A 12,327-nucleotide genomic window follows, 5' to 3' on the forward strand; every position below is an offset into this window, starting at 1 on the left:
AATTCTTAATTTGTCACCAATAAACCAGATTTGTTGTGAATTGCTCAAATTGTGGACCAGAACTTCTCCGAGTCTTACAAGTATAACACTGTTGTTGTCAATTAAAAGGACTTTGCTAGTACGATATTATTCAACTCTTTAATGTCCAGGAATCTTTGCTGACACAGAGTAGACAAATGATGCCCAGAAATCACCTTTCTTTCCAGGCAGATTGTGGTTTAATTTATATGAAAATGATGCATAGATTAGAGCTATATTCTCGTTGGATGGGTTAATCTACTTGAGGTGATAAGTTACCTAAAAGATTCCAAACGATAGATTGACAGATGCTATTTCCTCTGGTAGCAAGTTAGAATTGGGGCTGAACACCATAATGTCAAATTTAGGATGATGTTAAGAAGCACTTCTGCACACGAAGTGTTTGGGAAATCTGGAAGTGAGAGATACAATGTGATTTATCCAGAGTTCCCCTTTTTTCAGGTTCAGTGAGCTGCTTATTCTGCTTATGACCAATGGGAACACATTTGTTTGAAGCTGACAATGTGCTGCATAAAAGAATTCCTACAATGCAGATAATTGGGATGACATGTAATTTGTTTTATAACAAGGTGCAACAGCGAAAGTTTATTTCTTCAGAAAAAATGAATGAAAGAATGGGCACGACCCCACAGATCCTGTTTGCCGGTCTGTCCATCCCTCTCCAGTCGGGGTCACAGAGACCATTCTTACGTTTTGTTGGCCAAGTCCAAGTTCTGTTGAGTTTTATGAAGACCTTCTCAGCTAATCTAATCTAAAATGAGCCCTAACCCTAAAACAGTAGCAATGAAACCTTTTGGCTCTCACCCTATCTTACCAAACGCTTTCATTACCTACCGTGACCTACCATGTCTCTCACATTCAATTTCTGCCCCATCTTACCACCTGCCATTCCCAGAATGATTCATCACTCAGTGGATATCTACTGAAACACCAGCATCCCTTGCTCTTATGCCATCTTTGAAAGGCTGCTAACCACCAGAGCAAGTCTTGGCCCCCACTGGCAATGTCATGGCACAGCAGCCACAAACCCACATTGCCCATGGCACACGGCCAATATAGCTGACACTCGCTTGTAGAAACAACCTAAATCTCTCACCCTAGTCACTGTTTAACCACCAGGCCACACAGCTTGGCTGCCCATAGTCACATACCATCTGAATGGTCTAAATCAGTGCTGCCCTCTCCTCAGTGCCCACTCAGCTCCACAGCTTGTCTTTGTCCAGCAGAGGAACATCACAATGAGGCATGCAATTGGACAATTTCAAACAAAAACAGCCTTTATGTACAAAGAAGAAAAGGGAACTGAAATGAAGCCAATGGAGGCTGAACTGCACCACACAATGTCGACCAGATTTCAGCAATGTGACCAAAGATTGTGTTATAGTCAATGATTGTCTGCTGTAGTCAGCTCTCTTCAATTAGGTGTCAATGGAATTCTGTACAACATCTAGCACCAGTCACAGCTAAGTTCAGTCACAGACAAGTTAGCTTTCTCTTCTTCAATGTCCTCATCCTCCTCCTCACATTACTGCTCCCCTTCCACCAGTTTCTCTGCACTCAGAACATTGTCTCATTGCCTTCTCCATTAGTGCAGTGCATAGCATGCCAGGATGATGCAGTATACTCAGTCTGGACCTGACTGTGTGTCTGCACTGAACAGTCCCTTAAAACAATAGCAGTGAAAACCTTTTGCTCTGAAGTGCCAACCTGTTAACTAGCATGGAATGCATGTTTAGCATGTTTGGCAAAATGGGAATTTGAATATTAAAAAGCAAGGCAGTTAACAAATATTAATCCCGTCAATTGGCATCTCACCACTGCCTGGTGAGATTCTTGCCACACAGCCTGTATAAAACATTAAAGTTAGAGTGAGCAAATCTCGACATCAGGATGGGTTTTGCTGCACTTCTCACCCGATTCTGCCACACTTCTCCTGAATCTCAGGATTCTGCCCTGTCTCTTTAATTCTGCCTTTGCGTTTGTGCACTCTCCTGAATTTTACACCCTCTCATCTTTATTATAGGCTTTTTCAGCATGACAAAATAGGGGAATTATGTACAGTGGCTCAGCAGCTGGCTGTTGTGCTGACAAGAAAATATAAGAACATGCAGCACACACATATGTATTGGTACCACGCTCTACCAGTGGTGGTGATACAAGCAAAGATGATGATGTGCTTGAGTTAGAACTATGATTAGAAAGTGTAAAGGTAGGGAAATATCCTTGTATGTGTCCAGTTAGTTGAAGGCAACAACTGTGGGAGTGTGTTACCAAGTATGTCATTGCAGTACCATGTTAGAACAATTAGCCTCTTATCTGACAGATATCTTCAAGGATGTAACTTTCTCAGGAAAATGACCTCTTTAGAACAGAAACGGATGGACAAGAGAGAAGACTGATGTTACACATGAATGCATTTCAGCGACAAGCCTTGAAATTACTGTTGGCTATATTAACAGTCAAATTATTTGGCAGAGTTCAATCTATTCATTGGTGTAACTGAGATGCTAGCCTTTACACAGGTCAGTCACCATATTACAAGAGTGGACAGAGATATGTTGAATGTTCTATTTTTAACAACCCACACAGAATTCATGGATTCAACTTTTCTGTTTATCCATCTGTATATTGCAGAAAATCAATGTGACCTTGAATCTACATTTTTAATTGTCTTTGACACTCCTTCAGGGTGATCCAGGAATACCAGGAGCAGCAGGAAATCCTGGAATCCCTGGTGATGCTGGACCAAAGGGAGCAAAGGTAAAGACTTCTGGTTCCTTTTTTTTCCCATCTCTCTTATTCCAGAAACCAATGATTCCGACTGGAGTTAGGTTCTACAGAAACTGATAACCTTTTACCCAAGTGAATTCACCTAAGTGGCTGCAACATGTTTAAGCTCTTCCCCACTTGCTGCCTAGTGAACAAATGAACCTGGTTCTTTTCTTCAGCCATATATTGCTCTGCATACTTTTCCGCTAATATTGCCAGTTAACACTTGGAATTCAGGTTTCACTCAGCATGATCTAGTTCCCAGTTATTGTTAACATAACTTGCACTTGGATCTCTTCAACAGATACATCTTTAAAGCCTTTTCTTCTGCATTTCCAGACCCCACTCAAACAATTATAAGTTGAGCAGCGGGATGGTTACTCAGCTTAGAGTGTGGTACAATTACATATGTGGAAAGAATAAAACTTTTTTTAATTTGTAGGATATTGTTTTGTATGATGCATGTTACTGTTCACTCTTTATTTGACAGAATAATCATGTGGGAGAAAGTGAGGACTGCAGATGCTGGAGATCAGAGCTTAAAAATGTGTTGCTGGAAAAGCGCAGCAGGTCAGGCAGCATCAAAGGAACAGGAGAATCGATGTTTTGGGCATAAGCCCTTCTTCAGGGCTTCCTGAAGAAGGGCTTATGCCCGAAACATCGATTCTCCTGTTCCTTTGATGCTGCCTAACCTGCTGCGCTTTTTCAGCAACACATTTTTAAGAATAATCATGTGAAATTATAAAATCAATGCTTCACATTTAATATAAAATGTGAATTCTGTTTAGTAAATCCTTGTTTGGTGTTCACACATTTTCTAATAGTTGACTTTTTTAGAATTGAAAGGAATTACAGTCCAACCCATTGACCATTCATATACAACTTGAGTTGTCTCAAAGCCAAGAAAGAATGAATGATAGTTTTCACAGCTGTTAAAATTTCTAAAGGAAGTGAACTTTGGCATTCTTCCTCCTGGAAATAGGTTCATTTCACTTCTCTGCTATCCAATTTGGCAGCAGTTGGACAATATGCTCCTGAGAGAATATACTTAAATAGAGTGTAGAGAATGGAACTCTACATGTTGTTTCCATGTGATAGGGAAGACTGATTTGTGGAATAGAATCACATTACAGATAAAGCCCTTCATTACATCTAATTAGTGTGTTACCTAATCTGAGAATATTTGGTGTTGTACTTGAAATAATCAATTCCAATGTGGTGAAGCTTCTCTCTCTTATATGTGGGCAGCATGAATTTCTGATTTACTGTATGACCAAATGGTTCTTTTTGACCATCTGTGTGCAACTATTTCCCTACCCTCACAGTTGCCCTCGGTTCATTTGTATAAGTTTCATTATAGATGGGACAGATTTTTACCAGGTCAGAACCCTTTAAAAATGGCAGCCTGGATCCAAGTCCTGGGAGAAAGTGAGGACTGCAGATACTGGAGATCAGAGTCAAGAGTGTGTTGCTGGAAAAGCACAGCAGGTCAGGCAGCATTCAAGGAGTAGGAGAATTGATGTTTCGGGCATAAGCCCTTCATTCTGTTGAAGCCTTGACTCCAGTTCCTGGAATTTCCAATTTTCAAGATGTCTTTTCAAAATGCAATTGGTTTGGGGTCATAAACTATTACACAACTCTCCTAGCCAACAAGGATAGCCATGCTCTACTCTGTTGCAGGTTTGGTTGTGTCCAACCAGCTATTTAGAGAGCTCATGACATAACAAGATTCCATGAACCATGGCCTGCATAAGGGAATCTTTCAAACACCAGATGACGACCACCATTTGAATGTTTACTTAACCCCTCCTTTATTTTGTTAAAAACTTCCTTAAATAAGGTAATGTAATGCTCTTAATGTAAAAAGTTCCCTGTAAGATATCAAATCACTTTTGTCACAGTTCTAACAGGAAGATTCAAATTAAAGGTGTAGAGCTTTTCACACCACAGCTGTCAAATTTCAGACCATTTTAGCCCGAGCTTCGTATACTCTAGATTTGTTCTATTTTACAAATATTGAACAGAAGACATTGTCCTTTCATTTCTCCAGGGGGATCAGGGAGTTCCAGGATTACCTGGTACACCGGGATTTGGCATTAAAGGAGATCCAGGAAAACCGGTAAGCTGCTTATCCATTTTAATTTTGTTCTCTTATGTGGTGTTTAAAAATACAACACAAGGAGACCATTTTTCTGATTAATTGCAATAATTTCAATGTGATAGACCAAGGGCTTGGTATGAATTCCAATTTCATCAGTTCTCCTCAAAATTAGCAGCACAATGATGCTGCCTTTTATGTCAGCAGCTTCATTTGCACAAACTCTTACTATTGAGCCAATTTTGCACATGCATTCTGATTGTATACTCATTTATGCTTGACAATAAAGGCTGAGTATTACCTTGTCTTCAAAAAGTAATTTTTAAAGCTGAACTGCTGGAATTTTATTTGATGCAACTACATTCGTGAAAATGGGTACAACCTCTAGGGCCCTTCTAGTCCTGAGTTTTTTGGAATCAAGATATGAAGTTGTCATTATATTCCTTCAGTTGTCTGTCTTCATTTATTTTCATCCATTGAGACGTGTTTAAAGATCTCGATAGATAACTGCCAATTCAGGCTAAAGTTCACTAGTGAAGCAATGATAGAACTGTGCCATTTGTTGCAATCTGCACAGTGGTCACCTTTTTCCAGCATTCATCAATTTAACAACTGTTTTCAATTTCTATGTCTGGGCAATTCTGTGCTGCTTTAGACATATCTTTAGTATCAGGAGTGCACTGATGCATCGAACAGGAACTAATACTTTGTCCACCATGGCAACCAACTTTAAATAAAGAAGTGGAAAACTAAAATTGAAATAACAGAGCAATGAAAATTTTCTTTTTCTCCATTGGTTATTACTGTCACCCATATAGAGTCATGGAGTCATAGAGATGTACAGCATGGAAACAGACCCTTCGGTCCAACCTTTCCATGTCGACCAGATATCCCAACCCAATCTAGTCCCACCTGCCAGCACCCGGCCCATATCCCTTCAAACCTTTCCTATTCAAAAACCCATCCAAATGCCTCTTAAATGTTGCAATTGTACCAGCCTCCACCACATCCTCTGGCAGCTCATTCCATACATGTACCACCCTCTGTGTGAAAAGGTTGCCCCTTAGGTCTCTTTTATATCTTTCCCCTCTCACCCTAAACCTATGTCCTCTGGTTCTGGACTCCCCGACCCCGACTTTGTCTATTTGTCCTATCCATGCCCCTCATAATTCTGTAAACCTCTATAAGGTCACCCCTCAGCCTCCGACGCTCCAGGGAAAACAGCCCCAGCCTGTTCAGCCTCTCCCTATAGCTCAAATCCTCCAACTCTGGCAACCTCCTTGTAAATCTTTTCTGAACCCTTTCAAGTTTCACAACATCTTTCCGATAGGAAGGAGACCAGAATTGCACACAATATTCCAACAGTGGCCTAACCAATGCCCTGTACAGCCGCAACATGACCTCCCAACTCCTGTACTCAATACTCTGACCAATAAAGGAAAGCATACCAAATGCCTTCTTCACTATCCTCAATTTAATTCTATTCACAAACCACAAGGGATTAAATTCAGAACTGACAAAATATATCATCCGAAGCAAGAAATAGCCAGATTCAAACTTAATCAACTTAAATTGAATGAAACCAATGTACATGGAAGAATGTATTATCTAGTGTGTTGTACATCTGGTCTCCCAGTTGATCAGTAACACTATAACATTCAGCTTAATTGATAAATTCCCAGATATCAATCTTGATTATTTTATTCTGAGGTTTATTTAAAGGACAAGAGAAACCTCTTAGGGAACCCTGACTATTGATAGCATTAAAAGTGCAGATATAATGTGGTCTGTGCATCTATACGAATAGTCATAGAATAGACTGCTAGCATCTTGTGGTAATGTTTCAGAGGCCTTGGCCGATTATGGAGCAGACCTTAGAATAGAATCTTGCCAGGGTCTCAAGATTATCATTATATAATGTAGGTTCTACACTTTTGCAATCTAAACATATCCAGGTGTGAAAAAATGGAAGCAGAATCAGATCCAAGACCAGATGGAAATACTGATGTTAATCCAAAACTTGTTGCTGCAGGAGAATTGTTGCAAAGCTTTGGACACTCTTAGATGAAGCATTCCCTAAAATGGCTCAGCCATTCATTCTACCGATATTCTGTCCCTCAAACACTGGACACATTATAAGACCACATAATAGTTTGATGTTGTTGGATAGGACATGGTTGTTCAAGAGAACTGTCTAGTCTTCAAACAGGAGAAAGTGAGGACTGCAGACGCTGGATATCAGAGCTGAAAAATGTGTTGCTGGAAAAGCGCAGCAGGTTAGGCAGCATTCAAGGAGCAGGAGAATTGACGTGAATACGGGCTTATGCCTGAAACGTCGATTCTCCTGCTCCTTGGGTGCTGCCTGACCTGCTGCACTTTTCCAGCAACACATTTTTCAGCTCTAGCCTTCAAATAGTTCTATGAAATCCTTTACCTAAACAGGTAGTTAGAACCTCAGTTTAACTTTTAATTTGACACCTTTGGCAATGAACTACTTCCCCCATACTATATTGAAATGTTGATATAACAATTTGGAACTTTTATTGATATAGTCTTCAAGGAATTCTGTTATAATGTTGCTGCAAAAAGTAGATTAAGCATAAAAAAGAAATAACTCCCAAAGAAACACAAGCCATTTGGAATGTTAATCTGGATGGCTCTAAATAGGGAGATCAGATAGATTACATATCAGGTTTTCAAATGGTTTTCTGCAAACTAGGTTCACGAGGATGGACTGTGGCTGAAATGAATGCGGAAACAATTGAAAGAACAATCAGCCACCACTTTTAAGTTGCCAACAGAGAAATGGTGTTGAAATGTTACCAGAAGCTGAAATAACAAGATATCCAAGACCTAAAGATAAATTACTCAGTCAGACTTTTAGACCTCACTGAAACTGTGCTCATCTTCTGTCCATAGCTTGAATAAGACATCATTAGCCAGGGCTATGGGGGATTGCTGAAATAAAAGCAAAACAAAATTCTGGAAATAATCAGCATATCTGAAAACAGTGGTAGAAAGGGAAACAAAGATAATGGCAGGAATTTAATGTTCCCTCACAGCTTGTTGACCAGCAGAAGGAGTGTATATTGAAGTGGAAACTCTACCACCTTCCTGACTCACCTCTTCTCAATTAAATTCAGACTGGACAAAGTCAAGGATAGTGCTCCCCATCAGATGCCATTTGAGGTCTTGAGGTAACCACTTAAGGGCCTTATCCCACCATCACTGCTGGTGTACCAGTGGTAGGCATTGCCACACCATGTGGGCAATATGCCAGCTAAACACTGGTCAACATGCCTATGGCTTGGGTGTGGAAGAAAATCCCTCCTACATGGGCAAACCAAGTCAATGGAGTGCCATGCCAGAGTCAAAGGCTACCCGAAGGACCTGGCCCTGTACGCAAACAGGTCCCAAACCTTCCCGTGGCTTGCACTTCAACACACAATCCTGCTCCCATGCCCACATGTCTGTCCTCTGCTGCAATGTTCCAGTGAAGCTCAACGCAAACTGGAGGAACAGCATTTCATCTTCCGACTAGGCACTTTACAGCCTGCCGATCTCAACACTGAACTCAACAACTTCAGATGATGATCCCATCTCGACCCCTCTGTTTTCATTCTGCTCTGTAATTTTATTTCATTTATTTTATTTTTTAAAAACTTTTTTTCACTGTTCTGTACCTCTTATTTCTTGATTATCTCTTTCTCTCGCTCCCCACTCTCTCATCACCTTTTTCTCTCCTCTTCCCCCTTTGCTACCCTTCTCCCCTGTTTTCCATTTTGCCTCTGCTTCACCCATCCCCCCATCCCCGACATATTTTGTCACATAGCACTGGCTTCAGCCTTGGTCATTCACAGCTCCTAATCTCCCTATAGTCTCTCTATGCACTATCATTATCACCTTTTTATTGCTACCTTTGCTTCTGGAGCCATGACTCACCTTCTCTCTGCCTAGTATAAATACCTCCCTATTTCTCCCTTTTTTTTAGCTTTGGCAAAGGGTCAGTTAGACTTGAAACGTCAGCTCTTTTCTCTCCTTACAGATGCTGCCAGACCTGCTAAGATTTTCCAGCATTTTCTCTTTTGGTTTTAGATTCCAGCATCCGCAGTAATTTGCTCTTATCCTTTGTTTGGGCCTTACTGACTGACCCCCAATGATTATACCTTTTCTCTAGGGATCCAGCAATGATTCTGCTACAAAGTGCCCCACCCCCAACTCCAGGCAGTACCAGTATCACTACAAAGAGCAAAAATGGGTCACGAGGAGAGCAGAATTTTACATTTGGCAGCCTGTTGGTTTGAAGTAGAACAGGAGAGTGAAACTCAGCAACTGGCTTTCCTGCCACCACAACTCATCTCTGAAACTGCCTGAAATGTTATCGGGGCCAGGAAAGATACCAAGGTCACCCCACCCCTAACCCTTCTCTTAAGGTTTTTACATGACCAATTACTGTCATGGCTACTTAGAGATCTTTTCCTATTTTGAGTGGTATTTTACAGGCAGCAGAGGACACTGCACACCATACAGAAAATCCAATTTCTTTAACTGCTTCGACTGATGTAAGCTGCAGAACTTGATAACATGCAAACGGTGACTCCTTTGTGATCCTCAGGGCCCTTTGAAGCCCCACCACCCTGTTTTCCAGCTCTACATCCATTAAACCATTCTACCACTACCCCTACCCTCTTGAACCCACGGCACATTACTGTCATAGAGACCTTCCAGATGAGGGCATACATGGAATCCATGGCATGCTGGAACTCCCTGTCAACAGCTCCCTAAGTCAGAATGTCCTCTTAAGACAGAGGCAAAAATGCAATTTATACTGTTCTCAATGATACATTCCTCCAAAGCATCTTTAGCTGAGACGCTGAGAACCATTGCACCCTGTGAAATCCAACTCACAGAGTAATTTTCAGCACGGAAGGCTACTCAGTCCATCAAGTCAGTGTCAAGTCTCAGTGGAGTAAATCAGTCGATGATCAATCCCAATTACCATGATTTCATAGAATCCCTACAGTTTGGAAGCAGGTCATTTGGTCGAACAGGTCCACACCACCCTCAGAAGAATAACCCACCCAGACCCATTCCCCTACCCTATTACTCAACATTTACCCCTGACTAATGCACCTAACCCACACATCCCTGAACATATGGGCCATTTAGCATGGCCAATTCACCTAACCCGCACATCTTTGGACTATGGGAGGAAACCGGAGCACCCGGAGGAAATCCACATCGACACAGGGAAAATGTGCAAACTTCACACAGACGGGATTTGAACCCACGTCCCTGGTGCTGTGAAGCAGCAGTCTTAACCACTAAGCCACCATGCTGTCCAGGGTCCTGGTTGCTTCAGCAGAGGCTGCATTGCCAAGATTTGCCCAGCATGGACTCATGGTGGCAATGACATTGGTGGAGGCAAGGTGGTGCTGAAGAATAGCGACACTCAAGATGATGCTCTCAGTAAGCTCCACCTTTGTTGTAATAATTACAGAGAATCCTAAAGTGTTAAATTAAGCTATTTGGCCCATCAAGTCTACACTGACCATCCGAAGAGCAGTGCATCCAGATCCACCTCCAACCCTATCCCTACATTTCCCATGGCTAACCTGCCTCATACCTTATCGCTGCATTTCCAATAGCTAACTGCGCAAGGATGACACGCAATTTCATGAAGCATTCCATATTTTTTAGTGGGCGGCACAGTGGCACGGTGGTTAACACTGCTGCCTCACAGCACCAGAGACGTGGGTTCAATTCCCGCCTTGGGCAAATGTGTGTGGAGTTTGCACATTCTCCCTGTGTCTGCGTGGATTTCCTCTGGGTGCTCCGGTTTCCTCCCACAGTCCAAAGATGTGCAGGTTAGGTGGATTGGCCATGCTAAATTGCCTGTAGTGTCAGGTGAATGGGGTAAATGTAGGGGAATGGGTCTGGGTGGGTTGCTCTTCGGAGGGTCGGTGTGGACTTGTTGGGCCACAGGACATGTTTCCACACTGTAAGTAATCTAATCTAAACTCATCTGGCTGCAGATGGGCAGATTATCATGGTCAATCCATTTAACATATACATGCTTACACTGTGGGAGGAATCTAGAGCACTTGGAGGAAACACTTGCAGACACGGGAAGAATGTGAAAACTCAGTAGCCTGAGGGTGGAAGCAAACCCAGGTCCCTGGTGCTGTGAGGCAGTAGGGCTAACCACTGAGCCATTATGTTGTGTTCCTCCAATCAAGTTCTCGTCAAATTGAAGGAAGGATATGTCAAGTATAGACAGGAGAGATCAAGTGAATCCTGAAAATCATATCAAGGCATTAGGAATACACTTAAGAGGGAAATCAGGAGAGCAAAAGTGAGGCATGAGATAGCTTTGGCAAATAATGTTAAAGAGAATCCAAAGAGTTTTTATAAATATATTAAGGACAAGAGGGTAACTAGGGATAGAATAAGGCCCCTCAAAGATCAGCAAGGTGGCCCTTGTGTGGGGCTGCAGGAAAGGGGAAGTTACTAAATGAGTATTTTGCATCAGTGTTTACTGTGGAGAAGGACGTGGAAGATATAGTATGTGGGAAAATACATGATCTTGAAAAATGTCCATATTATAGAGGAGGTGGTGCTGGATGTCTTAAAACACATAAAAAATGGATAAATCCCCAGGAATTGATCAGATATACCCTAGAACTCTATGGGAAGTAGGAAAGTAATTGCTGGGATGCTTGCCGGGCTCTTTTATATCATCAATAGTCACAGGTGAGGTGCTAGAAGACTGGAGATTGACTAATGTGGTGCCACTATTTAAGAAAGGTGGTAAGAAAGAGCCAGGAAGCTATAGACCTGTGAGCCTGACATCAGCGGTGGGCAAGTTGTTGGAGGGAATACTGGGGGACAGGATTTACAGGCATTTGAAAAGGCAAGGACTGATTAGGGATAGTCAACATGACTTTGTGCATGGGAAATCATGGATTTAATTGAGTTTTTTGAAGAAGTAACAAAGAGGATTGATGAAGGCAGAACGGTAGACGTGATCTATATGGACTTCAGTAAGGCGTTCAACAAGGTTCCCATGGGAGATTGGTTAGCAAGGTTAGATCTCATGGAATACAGGGAGAACTAACCATTTGGATACAGAACTGGCTCGAAGGTAGAAGACAGAGGGGTGGTGATGGAGGGTTGCTTTTCAAACTGGAGGCCTGTGACCAGTGGAGTGCCACAAGGATCGGTGCTGGGTCCACTACTTTTCATCAATTATACAAATGATTTGCATGTGAACATAAGAGGTATACTTAGTAAATTTGCAGATGACACAAAAATTGGAGGTGTAGTGGACAGCAAAAATGGTTACCTCAGATTACAACAGGATTTTGGTCAGATGAGCCAATGGACTGAGGAGTGGCAGATGGAGTTTAATTTTGATTGTG

General features: G+C 41.9%; 1 protein-coding gene across 1 annotated transcript in view; it reads left to right on the forward strand.

Moving 5' to 3' along the window:
• The window catches only part of LOC140480497 (uncharacterized), a 264,377-nt gene that overhangs the window by 132,603 nt on the left and 119,447 nt on the right, over positions 1–12,327 (forward strand). The window contains exons 19-20 of the mRNA XM_072575429.1: positions 2,728–2,799; positions 4,859–4,927. Of these exons, the coding sequence (XP_072431530.1) occupies positions 2,728–2,799; positions 4,859–4,927 (141 nt within the window). The remainder of the gene's footprint in view (positions 1–2,727; positions 2,800–4,858; positions 4,928–12,327) is intronic.

This window comes from Chiloscyllium punctatum, chromosome 8, assembly GCF_047496795.1.
Source record: "Chiloscyllium punctatum isolate Juve2018m chromosome 8, sChiPun1.3, whole genome shotgun sequence".
Lineage (NCBI taxonomy): Eukaryota > Metazoa > Chordata > Chondrichthyes > Orectolobiformes > Hemiscylliidae > Chiloscyllium > Chiloscyllium punctatum.